Here is a 17853-nt window from a genome sequence, read left to right on the forward strand (position 1 = left end):
AATATATTGTGAATTCTAATTTTAGGAGGCATATATGTCACAACTAAGATGTGTCCAAAGATTAATGCAAACTTCTATTTTCATATAAATAAAAAAACAAGCATAATAAAAAGAGATACACTATAGCTACTAGTAAACTTTACTAACACTATAGCTACTAGCAAACTTTACTACCTTTGTATTCAAATAGATTAAAATTCTTTTGCATTTGGTCAAACGAATGGAACTTTGAAACTTCTGTTTTTTGGTAATGGGATTTTTGAATCTTGTTAGAATGACTGTGCACTTGGATGATTCTTTCAGTCCTTTTATTTAATTGGTACAAAGGCAAGTTGGGCGGTTTGACTAGTTGGCTTTTTCTCCATTTTGGACTCACTAACCTACTTGCTGAAACCAGTATCTTTTTTTTTTTTTTTTCCTTTCTTTTTTTCTTCTCTTCATTTTGTGCTCGGGGGGGAGGGGGGGGGGGGGGGGGGGGGGGGGGAGGTGGTGTGTGTGTGTGTGTTCTTTTTTCTTTCTTTTTTTTTTTTTTTTTTTTTTTGGTTGGGGGAGGGGTGTGTAAATACTCCATAACACAAATGAAATAAGATAAGGGTTTTCGCATTTATTCCCTTTGAATTTTACGTGGATTTACTTTTTGAACTTTGTATTTGTCATATGTGACCGAAATCTTTGTAACTACAGTTCTTTATCTATGAAAGATGTGAATTTTTGTAAAATTGCACATTTTTGTAAAGCTCAAGGATGTAGGTGCCAAATACAAATTTCATAAGAAAAATTGCACATAAGGTTAATTTCATGTAGTTTTTTAAAAGTTTAACTTATATACAAATTAGTCCTTTTAGTTTCAAAAATATCATCAAATTTTTTCATTTTATTTTAAAAGGTAAACATCTTTCTCATAATTGTTTTATTTACACTTTTTTAAATAATATGATACACATCCTTTTTAGAAATGTTAATTGTAATTTTCAATATTAAAAAAAATAAATTATAAGTAATGTAAATTTTAAAAGGTTTAAATGTAATTTTTTTATAAAATAATTTAAAAATAAAAAATAAAAAGAGCGTACATGTAAACAACCTAAAAATTAACAAATGTAATTAAAATGGCCCACTAAATTTCAGAGATTAAAATAATCATATTACTTTTTTTTTTCTTCTTTTCTTAATATCAAAGATAGAAGGAAATTTATATACATATATATATTAGTGGTATGTTTATTTCCTTGACAAAGAAAAATATTTTTTATTTTTTATTTTTTGTCAACCAAGTAATAATACTACTGTATATGTAAATAAATGCAAGGCATAAAAAAAGCCATAAGTTATGAAAACATCCAAGACAAAGAGTACGAGGTTTAGTTGAAAAACTACATATTTATTTAATAAAAAGTGATATAACTTCGTTTGTCACACATGGCCCGGTTACTCCTGCTGACGATTATCTTTATACATTACTCAGTCGTACAAAAGAGTACGGAACTAATAATTAATTATTAATTGATCATGCCTAGTATCTCTAGTCCATAGTCCCACTAGAGATTTTAGTCACTACTAATAGGGGCAGGAGGTCTTTAATTTCTTGGCTTCAAGATTGCATGCATTGGATGAAGTTTGTGAGTTGTAAGCCCAACAGTATCAACATCATCTTCTTCCCCATCTTTCAGCCTCCATTCAAATTCCTGAACCAGTCTTCCAATTGTTGTGCAAGCAATTAACATCGCCTGAAGAGAACCAGCACACACCCTTTTCCCTGCACCAAAGGCCATTGTCTTGTATAAATCCATGGTATCGTATTTCTCATCAAGAAATCTCTCAGGCTTCCATTCTTCAGGGCTTTCCCATTGTTTCTTGTCCATATTACATCCATATATATTGATAGCAATCTGCAAAATTAACAAATTCAACTTTTTAAAATTCAGATAACAATCTTTTAAGAAAATGGAAGAGGAAAATCATGGTAAAAAAAGAAAAACTAACCTCGGTTCCAGCAGGAATATAGTAACCTCCCAATTGGGTATCTTCATGTGCATAACGTAAAGGAACAATTGGAGCTGGGCTGTGCTTCCTCAACGTTTCATGAAAAACAGCAAGCAAATATGGAAGCTGGGAAAGGTGCTCCTCTCTTACCTTGTCTGATCCACAAACAGTTTGGAGTTCATGATAGAGACGATCCTGTTATTATACAAACATTAAAATAAGAAATACAACAATTTAGCTAGCTAGTAATTTAGGAAGTGGAAGGAATAGCCAAGTTGGAGAAAAATAGAGATTGAAAACAAAACCTGCTGTTTTGGACTTTTAGCAAGTTCATACATGGCCCACTCTGTCGTTACCAAAGTAGTGTCTGATGTCTCAATGATTGTTTCCCATAGCAACATACTAATTTGCTCCTCTTTTAGTGTTTTTGCTTCGGAAAGCAAGTAATCGATATAACAATTCAGCTCCTGCTTTGGTCACAGGTTCATGCGTCATGAAGTTGTACAAATTAATAAATAGTATGTTTCTGAAAGATAGGAAAAATAAAACTACCTCCCCTGAAGCAATTCGCTTCTTTTGCTCCTTGATCAGGGCATCCATGACAACTTTCCTGCGGAAACACATTCTCTGGATTTTGTTTTCAATGGTTTTATTAGGAACCCATTTCAGATATGGGAAAAAATCTCTCCAGTCCACTTCAATTGCACCTTCCATTATGTCGAGCACTAGTACTTTCAATAGCTCTTCCCTTGACAAAGTCCCTCCAAGCTCCTCCACATAAAGTGATTCGATATCCTTTCCCATGGCCTGCAAATACCAGTATATAATGTTAATCACTATCTACTTCAAAAGTTATAGTTTGTGGGAAAAATACCATGTTAAATCACCGAATATCCTAAAAACTATAGCTTGTATAAAGCAGGTGTATATCAACCATATTTTCCAATATTTTCCTAATCCAAACTACTTGATTTTTTATACTCATAATCTCAAACTTTAGACAATTATATTTTTCGCAGTTAAAATTAATGCAGATACTCACTTGTTTCAATGATATTCCAAACAGTTCAGACTCGAATATTCTCCTGAAATTCACAGCTTGCCCAGGAGAATCTTTCACATGAGCATGCAATCGGTTTGAAATATTTTCTCTCATGGTGTCTCTATGAAGACGATGTCGCTTCTGTACATTACAAGAGTCAAATAGAAATTCTAGTAAACCAGCAAAGAAACTAAAACATGAACAAAAAGCAAACAAACAATAAGACAAATTGTAACCAATTACAAACCTGAGCATTGGCCCCCAGAACATTTGTGAGGATATAGCGTTTGATCATTTTGTGAAAATCATTGTAGTCACTTGTTGCAACCATGCATTTGTTAGAAGTGAGGGTCGTCAGGGCGCTCGAAAGCTTTCTTGTTGATATGGATGAATATCTGGTTACCATGGCCTGAAAAAACACCATCAGAATTTCATGAAAACAGAACAGAGAAGTTGGGACTTGGGACCCACAAGTAATTAAAATGTGGTATGCCCCTCACATCCAAAATCTGAAATCTTGGGTTTTCCCCTCCCTTTAGATTAGAAATGCTTTTGTAATCCTGACCCACAAAATAGAAAAGAAAAAATTATACGTATCGCTCCCAAATCAAAAGCTACTCCAACTTGGTAAACGAAGCAAACCTAAATCCAATAGATATTTTCCCACATAGAAGCTCCTTTGGGTCTCATTCATTCTGTACATACAATATTCTATGTTTCCTAATCCGGCCGCTTCTTTTTTGTTTTTCCTCTTGGCTACACTTTTCGTATTTTGTTTTGTTTGGGTAATATACAATATGTAATGACAAAAATAGCATTTATGTAAAGATTGAAAGCAACATTTCGGTGTACCTCCTTGGCAACCTCGGTAGAATTGAGAACTACCATGGTTGAAGCACCGGTCTTGATGGAATATATCGGCCCGTAAGTCTCAGCCCACCTGGTGAAGGTCTTGTAAGGCTTTTTCTCCTTCAGTTGCAGCAAATTCCCTATCACTGGCAGTCCTGGGACCACTGCATCAACATCCCAATCCCCATAGTTACCAGCTTTGGGACCATTTCAATTTGGTCTAAAGGAAATCCCAAAAAACAAACCCAAAACCAGCAAAAATCTATAACATATTTAACATCCTAATCAATCAAGAATTTAAACCCTTTACATGTCTGACTACTACAAAACATACAGGAAGAAAAAAAAAATAATTAAAAAAAAATGAAAATTAAGGCAGAGGATAAGTGGAAGTACCAGGCACGTGAAGCAGTTCAGAATATCCTCTCTTCCTTGAAGAAATGATCTGCCTGATGGAAAACAAAAACAACAAAGAAAGACCGCCAAGAGCAGCAGTGGTGGTAAAGGACATTGCTTGGAGATCTTGAAAAATATTTGCCATAGTGGCCATCGTAAAAACAGAGCAGGACCTGGTTGTTTTGGCTTGCTTTTTTATTTGCAGATTGTGCAAACAGAGGCTAAAATATATAAAGGATGCTTGGAACAAAGATATATTAAATTAAGGAATAAGGACCATTTATTGCGAAGTTTAATGCAATGAGAAAATTTTTGGAAAATTGTGCTAAGATTTTGATAGTAAAAAACATGAAAGTATTTTAGTACTGTTTTGGTTTTGTTATAACATCTCTGCGCTAAAGGAAACAAACAAAGCCAGCAAAATGACTATTCACCACCCCAAAAAAAAAAAAAAAAAAAAAGAGAGCCAGTAAATGAGTGGTTTATAAAATGATCCAACTTTCTACAATTTTTTTTTTTTTTTTGGTTTTTTGGATACAAAACTGAATTATTCAATTTAAAAAGCAGCCTTCGAATGAGTAATTTATCAAACTCATTTCTGAGACTTTAAATAAAAAAGTCTAATCAAAAGTAATATTATAAGAGAAGAATAAACATGTTTGCTAAAATACAAATAGAAGCCCTTTCGTCGTGTAATAAAAGCATGTGGGCAATGGAATATACGGACCGGAATTTATCGACAGCCACAGAGCCCTTGACCCTTCAAAGTCTTATATGATATATGCTCCGATCCATTTGCACACTGATTCCGTTTTTGCCATTTGGTGTTTTGTTTGCTTTGTTTATTTGTTTTAGCTTTTATCCATAGGTGAGGTGCGGTTAGGCCTACTAGGCTTCGTGGCAAAAAAATTGTTGGTATTTCTTGCTATCTTGGGTTTCGTCTAGTCACTTTTCCAACAAAACAACAGATCATTTGTCATATAGTTTTTTATTTAGTTTTTCTCTTCTTTTTTTTTTTTTTTTTTTTTTGCTTTATTGGTTTTATTGGTGAGACATCGAATATCCAATTTATATATTCTCGCATTTACTATTTTTTCTTTTTTTTCTTTTTTCCTTTTCAATGTAAACCACCTTATTATCTTACATATCTACGGGGAAATGATTATTCTTTGTGACTTTGTCCGTCCTTCACTTATCTTTGTTTAGCGCATTCTATTGGTTATGATTAATTAGTTTTGGGGAAACATAAAGCTATGGCAGGTAATAGGTTTATACAAATTCGATCCAGAACATAAATTTAGTAGGGATTTTTATTTTCATTTTCTTTTTGGTTGGAAAGTTTTAAAAAATATATATAAAATTGAAGAACTTAGAATAGCTAAATTTGACATGACTTTACTTCTCAATAATACCCGAGTAAGAAACTTTTTATTACTAATAATAATAGTTTTTTTATTAAATTTTGGATACCAACTAATATGTTTATTTATTGGATTCATTTATTAATATATTTAGATTCCATTAATTTGTTAATCATTATCACATTGCTATGTTAATTGGTACGTAATAGTGGCACTATATGCGTTTAGAGGTATATATGCAAATATATAATTTTAATGTTAACATTGTTAAGTAAGTAAAATCTAGTCATAATACTGCTGATTAATTTCAAGACAAGAGAGTTAGCCTTTACATAGCACCTGTCAATATTCTCGTAACAGTGCATCGATGTGCAACTAATGTTTTCCATGTCTTTTTTTTTTTCTTTTTTCTTTTTTTTTTTATAATACAGCTCATATTTTCATGCATATTCAATTTAGTCTTTTTTTCTGGGGTAATATATTCAATTAATTCCCTGTATAGGATAGTTTTCCATTTAATTAATTACCTCAAATGAGATTCCCTTAGTTAAATCACTAATAACAGTTTGTATGCAAAGAGAAATTATTAAAATGATAAAAAAAATAAAAATAAAAATAAAAAAACGAACGTGTATGATTAGTTTTTGTGGGATGGGTGCTTTGTTGGGCTGGGGAAGGCATACAAGTAAAAAAAATTATGGAACAATTTATGGAAAAGAAAAGTAATTATATATATGTATATATATATATATATATATCCAATATAATATAAGGATATAGATAGTTTTACGCTGTTAAAACTACTTGACTGTATCTCACATAGTTTGTTGTTGCCCCACTGCCTCATTTAGTGTTAAAAATTGGTAACTTTTGTGGCATTGACAATGGTATCTGCGGATAAAAGCTTCTTGTACATTAATTCAAATTTCAAACTCTTCCCCAAAAGGCATTGAAAATGTGATGTTGATTTGACTGCAAATTCATATATTATAAAATTAGTTTAACCATAATTTGATGTTGTTCATAAAACGTCAAGTTCATAATTTGATTGAAAATGTGATGTTGTTCATATATTATGCCTTCATCATCAAGTTCATATAAAATAATTAATGTGATATTGTTTGGTATCAAAATCATATCCGCAAGTTCATACATTTTTTTAACTAACTTTTAAGAATAAATTAACGTTCTCAAACAATTTTACACAAATAGAACATAAATATTAAACTTTTAATGCAACGTATCATAAATAATTATTATTATATAAAGAAAAAAAATTTAAGATAAGATTTTAAAAATTTATAATTTATTACAATATAAAATTTATTTTTATTTAAAATTGATTCCGATCAAAATTTTATAACTAGATGAAAGTCATTTCATTATAGGATATTATTACAAAGAGTTATATTTTTTATATATATAAATACTGCCCTAAAAGTTTCATTATTTTTTAATAGCATAAACCTGTTGAAAATATAAGAGAATATCCAATAAATTTGTGAATTATTATTTTATGGCACAAAAATTGAAATGGCTTATAGTCTACTTGGTATAAGTGTGATATGCATTTAATTTAAAAATAATTCTCCAATGGAATTATGCGAATACATTTTTCTTAAAAAAATAATAATTAATAATATTCTATTTATCTATTTTTTTCCTTTCAAAAAATATTTTTACAAAAAATGTTTTGTTGAGCTATATTGTTTAATAAAAATCTAAAATAGACAGCATTTTAGATATTGTCTATTTTATTTTTTATCACATCAATTCAGTAAAGCTTATAGATAGAACGAGTGGAGATCTTTTTCTTTTAAATCTTTGTTTATATTTCAAATGTAAACTTATGGCAGTTAATTTAATCAAATATTTTATTATTTTATTTTATTTTATTTTCTTGAAAAAATTAATTTTTTTAAAAAAATTGTATTTAAAAAAAATTTAAAATGTCTAGCAGACAAGACATCTTTTAGAGGGTGACCTTAATAATATATATATATATATATATTTTTATCATATCAGTTTAATAAAATATTAAACAAATTTTTTAAAAATATTTTTAATGATTGTCTATTTTTATGATATAGTAATAAAAATTTAACAATGAACAAAACTATTCAAAATGCTTCTAGGGGTTAAAACGGAATAACTCTCATAAATTACATTCACCTTGTTAATGATAGAGTTATACGAGTGGATTTGGGTGCTCAACGATAACAAAACTATCAATAAATATTTACCAAAAAGGACAAAAAGCTATTTACCAAAAAAAAAAACAAATACAAAACTAGATGAACGTTTCAGAAATTGGATGAATTTTGTTAAAAAAACGCTCTTCAGTCAATAATCCTAAAAACATAGGCCTATACTGGAGTTTATTTGAAACAAAGGCCTAATATATATACGCATCCCACGCAACACCTTTATTAGTGTCTTTTCTTGAGCTGGAATTCAACAGAACGAAACAACACGAACATAGAAGCAAAGCAAGTTATATCCAATGTAATTGTTTTATTTTGTTTTTAGTTGTCTGCTAAATATTTATATTGGGCTTTGCGTAGCCAAATTTAGTAGATGGTGGGTCTGGCCCAATCTAGTGATTGGGGAAATCCTGGACTTGGGTTTTACCTGTGTTAATTATTGACCATGACAAAACTACACACCTTATCCTTCAATGGCATTTGTTCTGAGCAGACCGTATTTACAATAATGACACTTGGTGAACATATAAATCTGAGTCTATGCTTTTTGTGTTGTGGTGCCAACAAGGAAGCAAGGCAATTCTTTAGTATTTCCTTATGGAGGCCCTACGGCAAGGTGATTATAATGTGTTTGAAAATAAAATAAAATAAAAGGCCTTAAAGTGTCCTCCATGCTCGGCCAACATTCTGGGCATAATTTGCATGAGAGAAAAGACAGCACCACCCAGAGGCACTTGCATGGGTTTGTCTCATCTCGAGGACCAAAACCATGTTGGTGTTTTATAGCTTTTGTGGTAGCCCCACTAAGCTTCATCACTTAGATATTGATGAACTTTTTAGCAAAGCAAATTTTGAATAGAATTGACAGCATAGGAAAAGTGGTTCAACCATATAGTTTAAAAGAGAAAATCAAATCATAAAATATTAAGAAAGAAAGAATGAATGAAAAAAAAAAAAAAAAGAAAAAAAAAAAGTAGCATATGCCAAAGCAAAACCTACTAATTCAAAAAGGGACAGTGCTCAATTATTTACCTACTATATGAGAAAGATGAATGATGGTGGGTTTTATGTTGGGAAATCATATTGATTACAAGTGACTTTACGGACCACAGACATGGCTTTATGAAGAACAGCATCAGGCAAAGACATGAAGCCTGGAACTATGCCAACAGTGTTTGCAATATGAGATGCAACTCTTATTGGATTTCGTTTTCCTTACAACCCATTTCTCTGGCACGTGTGCTGTGATGACCAAATTACATGTTAATGATGTCGTGTGTGCGGTGGGGTCGAGCCTTTTCTTGTTCAATTTTATTTAAATATATATTACCCAAAATATATATATATATATATATATATATTTAATTTTAGTATACCATTCAGTTCATGACACGTTTACCAGTTGAATGCCTGAGACTGGAACGCATTTGATGAATTGGGTCATTTTATTTTATTTTTCTCTTAAATATGTAATCATATATATAAAACAAAAATCTTCTACCCAGAAAAATCAGAATTTATAAAATCGTAAATTCTTATGTGGTAAATGGAAAATTGATCCAATTCACAATTTGATGAATTGGTAGCAGTTTTATCTATGTGGCTTTTTTTTTTTTTCCCCCATTGATCAACATTTTAATTTTTTCATTCACAAATTATGTTGCAAAGTTTTATGGATAAAATTGTAACTGATTTATTTGATTAAATTAGAGATTTAATCAATTTATAATAAATTAAAAAATTTAAAATCTAAACTGCTATTCATGAAAGTTAAATTTTATTTATAAAACCTTACAAATTAACAATAATAAAATGTAATAATATTATATTTTATATTGAAAATATGAATTTAAATTCAATATCATTGCCCATCTCAGATTGTCCGTAAAGACTAAAGTATATATTATAATTGATATGGATACACCAATAATAATTAATTAAAATATTTATTATATTTGCAATGTTTGAAACAGATGTAATATGTGTATATATATATATATGTATTTTTTTTTTATGCTTTTAAAATAAAAACATTTCCATTCAATTAAAAGAAGCATTGATAACAGTATCAAAAAACGAAGGAAAATAAAATAAAATAAGAAAGTAAAGCGAAGAAATACACCACTCATTAGCTTTCGTTGTTTAAGTTAATATGATTATGAAGGTTGGTTTCAACTAGTTTGCCCATCGATCAATTTCCCAGTCAAAGGATACTGTAATGGATAGTAATCGATTACATGATTAGTCAACAGGTGTACATTACAAGTCCAAACGAATCTTTATTTATTTGTTTTTTTTTATTATTATTATTTTTAGATATGCAAGAGGTAGCTAAGCATAGAGTATAACATATGTCGCACGGTCGATCAAACCAAAGGAAGTTGCTTAAGTGAAAAATATAAAAATTTAAAATTAAAAACAGGAACGTTGAGTTGGTGGTGGTCCTTAAAAAAAAAAAAAAATTGTAATAATAATAATCTGCTAGATGTCAGAAGGGATCGAATTCTGATAGGAAACCTTGATTGCGTGTCAAGTAAATGGCAAATTAATGAATATATTAAACTAATTAATATATATTACATATACAGATATTAATCATGTTCTATTAATGAAACCGAGAAGGTTGTGCAACTCAATACGACTGTGCAGCGATGGCTGATTATTTATATATATATATATATATATATCGAAACACCAAACTAATAATAAATAAAAAGGAATCTGGTTTTTGGGGAGTGCAAATTGAAAACAGATTGAGTAAAAGCCAAACACGACGCCAAGCTCCAATGTCAAAAACGGTTTTTGTGGATTCCACGGTCTGACTTTGCCCAACCAGTGGCTTTACGAGAAAGAAATGGCAGTTGCCAGTTGATGTTTCAATTTTCCAAGTTCAAGATTTCAGATTTCAGAGACACTGCCTTCTGACAACAACATAGATTTTTTTTTTTCTTTTTCTTTCTTTTTTTTTCGCTTGAACAACATAGATTACTCAATTAGTACCTAAACAGCTTATTTAATTATACATAATCAGATTGCCCAATTGTAAGGTTTACAACGAACCCAATTCCAATCGGTTCATGTTTAATATATAATTAATGCTAAAAGATTAATGAATTTCTACTGTAAAATATCTCCCAGCTTATGAAAAGTCTTGAAATTTTCCAATTTGCCAAACCCATATGAATATTGTACTGTTCCATCCTAAACCAAAATTAATTAGCTTAAAATTCTTTGTCCGTCTCAAAGAAATTGACTCACTTGTATGTCTTTCAAAATTACATCTATAAAATCGTAAATTTAAATCACATGTCTTTTGTCCTATGAATTTAAAACCATCACAATGATAAAATTGAAAAGAAAAAAAAAAAAAAGAAAAAAAGAAAAAAAGAAAAAGAAAAAGAAATCTTTGCCTTTCAAAAATGTTTGTTTTATTTTATTTGCACCTAAAACTTACAATAATGCCAATTCTTTATTAGCAGCGTGACCGAGCAATTATTCCAGCATAATATGAAGCCTTCGCTGGCTACTTTTATATTACTTTATACACTAAAATCTTTTTCATTCTAGTAATGAATTATACGTATATATAATGGCATCTATTATTAAACAGTTATTATATTATTTTACATATAATTATGCCCAAAAAGAAAACATAACTTTAGTTGACCATATTCCAAAACGGTGACAGCTCAAGGTGAAGTTGGGACACATATGCACGTAGAATTCTGGTTTTGTTGGCACTTCAATACATCATCTAATTTAAAAAAAAAAAAAAAAAAGTTCACTGACAATTTTGCACCTTCAAAATTTAATGCCCACCGGAAGCCGTGGAAGGTTGAAGTGAATTTAATATTTGAGCAAATTTGCATTTGTTTCACACTATTATCATTTTCTTCCATTTGGATTTTTGTTTTTTTTTTTTTGGGTGGGGGGGTTGAAACATTTTGATGTATGAAGGTTATCTGTAATCTTCTCAACATAAAATCTTTAATATATATATATATATATTAAAGATTTTAATATATATATGTATGTATTTAATATAATAAAATAAATATATATTACCCAAAAAAAAAAATCATAAAATAAATATATTGGAAAAGGAATACGAATAGGCTTTTTATAAATCAAACTCATTTGGGCTTTAGGACGACCCCACCCCTCCAATTGCACGTAAAATGTCATTAGTTTTCAATTTGCAAGGCCAAGCTTTGGATGTCATCCATATCAATAAATGTCAGTTTGTTTTGCATAATTGAAGGCCTTTCTTGTCCAACTGAATAATCATACATTGATAACCTCAAAACTCATAATTAATATTCATCAATAATTGAATCCGTTTGTTTTTGTATTAATATTCCTGTTTCTGTCTTCCACTGAATCAAGCATGGAGAACCATCCAGTGTCATATAACATATATTTGCCAAGTCTTTCTTTTTCATTCTCTTGTTTTTAATTTTTAACCAAGCCCATTCCTTTTGTGTACTCTCGTATGCTTATACGTATATAGTTTTCACATAAAAGTCTATAAGCCTTCATATTTAATTTAATTTCTTTTGCTCTCCAAGTTTGTGATTGGGCACAGAATACTAAGATGACATAGCTTGTTGTGTAAAAAATATTCCACCGCCTACTCCGTTATCCTAATTAAAAAGTAAAAAGTAAAAAGACAAAAGGACATTGTACATAAAAATTTAGCAAAGAATATTCAAATGGGTTTGGCCAATTAATTATCAACCTAAAGACACATCAAAGCAGACACAGAAATTTCGAGTGAAATAACGTGGCTAAGAGTATAAACCAAGATTTGTATAAACTACAAGATAAACCCATAAAAACGTTTTCAAAAGTCAGACCCAAAATTTTATTTTCAAAAAATTAAAGGCTATTAACTAGACTTGTAATCAATGTATTAGTATTATTATTATTATTTTTTTGTAACTTGTACTTATCAACAAGTTACCCTTTCAAACCCCCCAAAAAAAAAAGAAAAAGAAAAAAAAAGGAAAAAGGTCAAAAAACAAAGAAAATAAAAACAACCCATATTTATCCCAACAAAAAGCTAAGTAATGCTGCCCTGTAATTATCATCTTCTTTTTTACGAAGGTCTTTAACGAAGAATGTATTAGGTCCGTGAAGTCAAAGCAGCCCGCAAACTTTGTTTTCTAAAACATTCTGCATAAAATTTGTGAAGTGGGTTTAGTGGGAAAGAGCGCTATTTGCGCTTCACTTTATGCTTATCGCACTCAAAATCATATCTGGCATATCAATTTGACAACTTAAAAGACCAAAAGAGGTGAGCTCGGGGTGTGCTCCTTGCATAAACTTTTTTCTCTGACACAGAGAGAGAGAGAGAGAGAGAGAGAGGGGTTAAATTGGGAAATCCAGTGGACTTAAAAGAGGGAGGTGGTGTAATAATGGTGGGGGGAAGTGAGAGAAACCAACAGCATTCAATGCGGACATGTTTGTATTGACTGCCATAGTAAATGAGGAATAGATGGGTTTGCAAAAGGATTTGCTTTTATTATGCCCAACTCAATACCATTACTACTAAACTTGAACACAGAATTAGAAAGAGGAAAGTGTGGTTGGTGTAGGAGCTCTGGTAGTGGGGCGAGGAGTTGTTGGAGCTGTTTTTGCTGCGCTCTTCTTCCTCTTCTCAGCTCTCTCTGATTTTTGTATTTATACCTCCTTTCCATATTCTTTTATTGCTTTGTTTCAGTTTTTCGATTCTTTGAGCATTTTTTTTTTTCTTCTTGGGTTTCTTAGAATATAAAAAAAAATTCCAAATGGGTTTGCGGGATTTTGTGAGACCTGTACAAGGTATTGGTTTTGAATCTTTGAGGGAATGTTGAATTTGTTAGACCAACTTCCGCGTTTTCTGTTTTTTTTTTTTTTTTCTTGGGTTTTATTTGAATGCATCTTTGGTGGGGTTGGAAATATGGAATTTATATTTGGTTCATAGATTTCTAGACGGGTTGCTGTTGAATTTGAATTGAGGCCAACACACCCTTAATTATGGACCCTTGGAGGATGCTAAAGTTGGGTTTTCTCTGATCGCATTAAAGGTTAGTGCCTAATCAGAATTCCCCTTTTGTTCTGTTTATTTGTTGTTTTATCTCTTCTTTAAGACCCCAGACTTGTTGATCTCAGAAAAAGAAAAGAAAAAATCTGTCTTGATGGAAGAATCTTGATTTTGTTGTTTTGAATATTTTAGGTAATAAAGTAAAGGCATATCAGCAAGGCAGCTAAAGTTATGCAATGTGACTAAATCTCCAAGGCTCAAGATTTTGATTTTGAAAAGCAAGCGTTTGATTTCTGTGAAACTAGGACACCCCCTTTTGCTTTCCGTTTTGGTTTTCAAACTCATTCTACTTTGGTCTGGATTTAGGTTCAGGTTCTTAGTTTTGAGCCTGTACTTGCCTTTTGCTTTCCGGGTTTCAGTCAGACTGGTTTTTTGTTGAGAGAGACAGAGGGGGAAAAAAAAAAAAAAAAAGAAGGAAAAAAAAAAAAGCATAAGCATTCATGCATCTTTCGCTATGGAAGCCTATAACCCACTGTGCTGCTCTAATAATGGAGAAGAAGACCAGAAGGAGAAACGGTTCTGGTTTGACCGGGGACGCCAAGCGAAAGCCATCAATACTTCGACAGCTGCAAGAGAACAAGCTTAGGGAGGCTCTTGAAGAGGCATCCGAAGATGGGTCACTTGTAAAATCTCAAGACATCGATTCCGAGACATCAATTCAGGAGAACAGCTTCGGGCGCTCGAGGTCTCTTGCTAGGCTTCATGCTCAGAAGGAATTTTTGCGAGCCACTGCACTCGCAGCTGACCGAACCTTTTCTTCGGAGGACTCAATTCCTGATATCCATGATGCATTCTCTAAGTTCCTCTCAATGTACCCCAAGTTTCAGTCAACAGAAAAGGTTGATCATTTGAGATCAGATGAGTATGCTCACCTCGCTGAATCCCTTTCAAAGGTATGTCTTGATTACTGCGGCTTTGGGTTATTTTCTTTTCTGCAAACTCAGCAGTACTGGGAGTCATCGGCATTTACTTTGTCGGAGATAACTGCAAATTTGAGTAACCATGCTCTTTATGGAGGTGCTGAGAAAGGTACTGCTGAACATGATATTAAGAGTAGGATTATGGATTATTTGAACATCCCTGAGAATGAGTATGGCCTTGTTTTCACTGTAAGTAGGGGATCTGCATTTAAATTGCTTGCTGAATCTTACCCTTTTCAAACAAATAGGAAGTTGTTGACTATGTTTGATCATGAGAGCCAGTCAGTTAATTGGATGGCTCAGAGTGCTAAAGAGAAAGGTGCCAAGGTTTATAGTGCATGGTTTAAGTGGCCAACCCTGAAACTCTGCTCTAGGGAGTTGAGAAAGCAGATTACAAACAAGAAAAGGAGGAAGAAGGATGCTGCAACTGGGCTTTTTGTATTTCCTGTCCAGTCTAGAGTTACTGGGGCTAAGTATTCATATCAGTGGATGGCACTTGCTCAGCAAAACAATTGGCATGTGTTGTTAGATGCTGGTTCATTGGGTCCTAAGGACATGGATTCCCTGGGGCTATCTCTCTTTCGTCCGGATTTCATTATTACATCGTTTTACAGGGTATTTGGCTCTGACCCAACAGGATTTGGTTGCCTTTTGATAAAGAAGTCTGTTATGGGAAGTCTGCAAAGCCAAGGTGCACGTACAGGGTCTGGAATGGTGAAGATTCTTCCTGTATTCCCCCAGTACCTTAGTGATTCTGTGGATGGCTTTGATGTTTTTGCTGGAAAAGAAAAGGATACAGTCGATAGCGATGAAGAATTGTTGCCCGAAACACAAGGAGGATCTCAGATGCCTGCCTTTTCAGGTGTATTCACTTCCAACCAGGTTAGGGATGTTTTTGAGACAGAGATGGATCAGGATAATAGCTCAGACAGGGATGGGGCAAGTACCATATTTGAGGAAGCAGAGAGCATTTCAGTTGGAGAGGTTATGAAGAGTCCAATATTCAGTGAGGACGAGTCATCAGATAATTCATACTGGATTGATTTGGGCCAGAGTCCTTATGGTTCTGATAATTCTGGCCAACTGATGAAACACAAAACAGGCTCACCCTTGCCGCCATCATGGTTTTCTAGCAGGAGAACTAATAAGCATTTGTCTCCAAAGACAACATCAAAAGTGTCAAAAAGTCCATTGTATGATGACAGGAGGGTAAACCTCAGACCGCATGAAGATCCTGTATTGTCTTTTGATGCAGCTGTATTGTCAGTGACGCAAGATGTGGACCATGTTAAGGGGATTCCTGAAGAAGAGCAGTTTGCGGAAACTGACGCTGCTTCTGGAAATGGTAGAAGATATGCAGATGACTTTCATGTTGGGGAGATTCAAGAAGAACTGGAAATCAGAAAACAAAATTTGCAGAGGGATTCCAGTTTAAGTTGTGGTGCCGATGTATTCAGGCCCAAGAACCAGATTTCTGGCCTCCAGCAAAGTAACTTTGAAAAGTCTTCAACCTCTGAAATTTGCCAGGAATCAAAAGATAGTGCCATAAGGAGAGAGACGGAGGGTGATTTTAGACTGCTGGGAAGGAGGGAAAAAAATATCTTTTCTGGTGGTAGATTTTTTGGTTTGGAAGAGGGTGACCGAGTGGTGAGCATGGGTCGTAGAGTTTCTTTTAGCATGGAAGACAGCTGCAGAGGTAGTCATCTTTTGGAGCCTGGGGAAACATCTATTACTAGCCTTGGTGATGGTGATTCTATGAGTGGAGCTGAATATGGTGATGAGGAGTGGGGAAGGAGGGAGCCCGAGATAATCTGTCAGCATCTTGATCACATTAATATGTTAGGCCTGAACAAAACTACCCTTAGATTGCGGTATCTTATCAATTGGCTTGTTACCTCCTTGCTTCAACTTCGGTTACCTGGTTCAGATGGTGTGGGAGTGCCTCTTGTTCAAATATATGGCCCTAAGATCAAATATGAACGGGGTGCAGCCGTAGCTTTCAACGTTAGAGGGTGCAGTGGAAGAGGCTTAATTCATCCAGAAGCCGTACAGAGGTTGGCTGAGAAAAATGGTATATCTCTTGGCGTTGGTATCCTTAGTCATGTAAGGATGGTAGACAGCCCAAAGCAACATCATGGGACATTTGACCTTGAAGACATGTCTCTGTGCAGACCAATGGCCAATGGCCGCCAAGATGCCAAAGATGTGTTTTTCCGGGTAGAAGTTGTTACCGTATCACTTGGATTTCTGACCAACTTTGAAGATGTTTATAAGATGTGGGCTTTTGTTGCCAAGTTTCTTAATCCATCTTTTGTTGAAGAAAGGGATGAGTTATCTACAGTCCCAGAAGATTCAGAAACGTAAGACGGGCAACTTGTAGGGATGTTTTGTTTTCAATTTTGAAGAAAATGGACTGGCCATTGCCTTCTGCTTCCTTTTGTAGTGGACATATTCAAGCTAAAACATCCGAGTGAAAGAGAGGATGCTTTGTGAGGTCTGTTTCTTTTGCTTCCCCTCGGGAGGTTTTCCTTGTGAGCAGATGAATTTGTTTATTCTTCTTCTTCTTTTTATTTTTTTCTTTGAAAATTTTCTATTTTGTATTACTTGTACCCAAGCTTCATGTAGAGTTTGCTCAAAACCATAATGTCAGTTCAGGGATGTTACATGAAACTTGAATTAGAAAGGGAATCCTTTACTGACAATATAGTCCTCTTGGTCTCCACCTCTAAGCAAAAATATACCATATAAAAAAAAAAGAAAAAAAGAGAGGAGGATATAAATCCCATTTTGCCCTTTTGCTCATTTTTTTTTTTTTTTTTTTTGGTTACTTCCTCATCCCACTGTTGTTTGTTGAAAGTTGGGTTTTTTAACTTTAGATATTGGCTTGTACGAAGATCAGAAAAAGAAGACAATTTTACATTTGAACTCACCGAGCTTTTTTCCTCCCTGCACATTGGAGATGCATACTGCGACTTGAACTCGAAAACCTTTTAGCTAATTAAACAAAAAAAAA

General features: G+C 32.9%; 2 protein-coding genes across 2 annotated transcripts; one reads left to right on the forward strand and one right to left on the reverse strand.

Annotated features, from left to right (window-relative positions):
* Window positions 1-1293: 1293 nt before the first annotated feature.
* Window positions 1294-4705, reverse strand: LOC107420337 (ent-kaurene oxidase, chloroplastic). The gene is made up of 8 exons (XM_016029271.4): window positions 4271-4705; window positions 3878-4038; window positions 3273-3434; window positions 3026-3166; window positions 2536-2790; window positions 2289-2450; window positions 1984-2178; window positions 1294-1889 (listed from the first exon to the last, which is right to left on the reverse strand). Exons 1-8 carry the CDS (start codon window positions 4422-4424, stop codon window positions 1578-1580), a joined length of 1542 nt encoding a protein of 513 aa, XP_015884757.3. The 5' UTR covers window positions 4425-4705; the 3' UTR covers window positions 1294-1577.
* An 8373-nt stretch (window positions 4706-13078) lies between these two features.
* On the forward strand, window positions 13079-17544 carry LOC107420352 (uncharacterized). Its single transcript, XM_016029286.4, has 2 exons — window positions 13079-13903; window positions 14053-17544. Exon 2 carries the CDS (start codon window positions 14361-14363, stop codon window positions 17202-17204), a length of 2844 nt encoding a protein of 947 aa, XP_015884772.1. The 5' UTR covers window positions 13079-13903; window positions 14053-14360; the 3' UTR covers window positions 17205-17544.
* Window positions 17545-17853: the final 309 nt, after the last annotated feature.

Source organism: Ziziphus jujuba, chromosome 5 (assembly GCF_031755915.1).
Source record: "Ziziphus jujuba cultivar Dongzao chromosome 5, ASM3175591v1".
Taxonomy (NCBI): domain Eukaryota; kingdom Viridiplantae; phylum Streptophyta; class Magnoliopsida; order Rosales; family Rhamnaceae; genus Ziziphus; species Ziziphus jujuba.

What these genes read in the sequence shown, in the direction of transcription:
- LOC107420337 (XM_016029271.4), bottom strand. Translation starts at nt 4,424, where the DNA reads ATGGCCACTATGGCAAATATTTTTCAAGATCTCCAAGCAATGTCCTTT. An exon ending in CTACCGAGGTTGCCAAGGAG is followed by an intron (nt 3,435 to 3,877) that starts GTACACCGAAAT and finishes GTGTTTTTTCAG; the next exon opens with GCCATGGTAACCAGATATTC. An exon ending in TTCTGGGGGCCAATGCTCAG is followed by an intron (nt 3,167 to 3,272) that starts GTTTGTAATTGG and finishes TGTAATGTACAG; the next exon opens with AAGCGACATCGTCTTCATAG.
- LOC107420352 (XM_016029286.4), top strand. Translation starts at nt 14,361, where the DNA reads ATGCATCTTTCGCTATGGAAGCCTATAACCCACTGTGCTGCTCTAATA.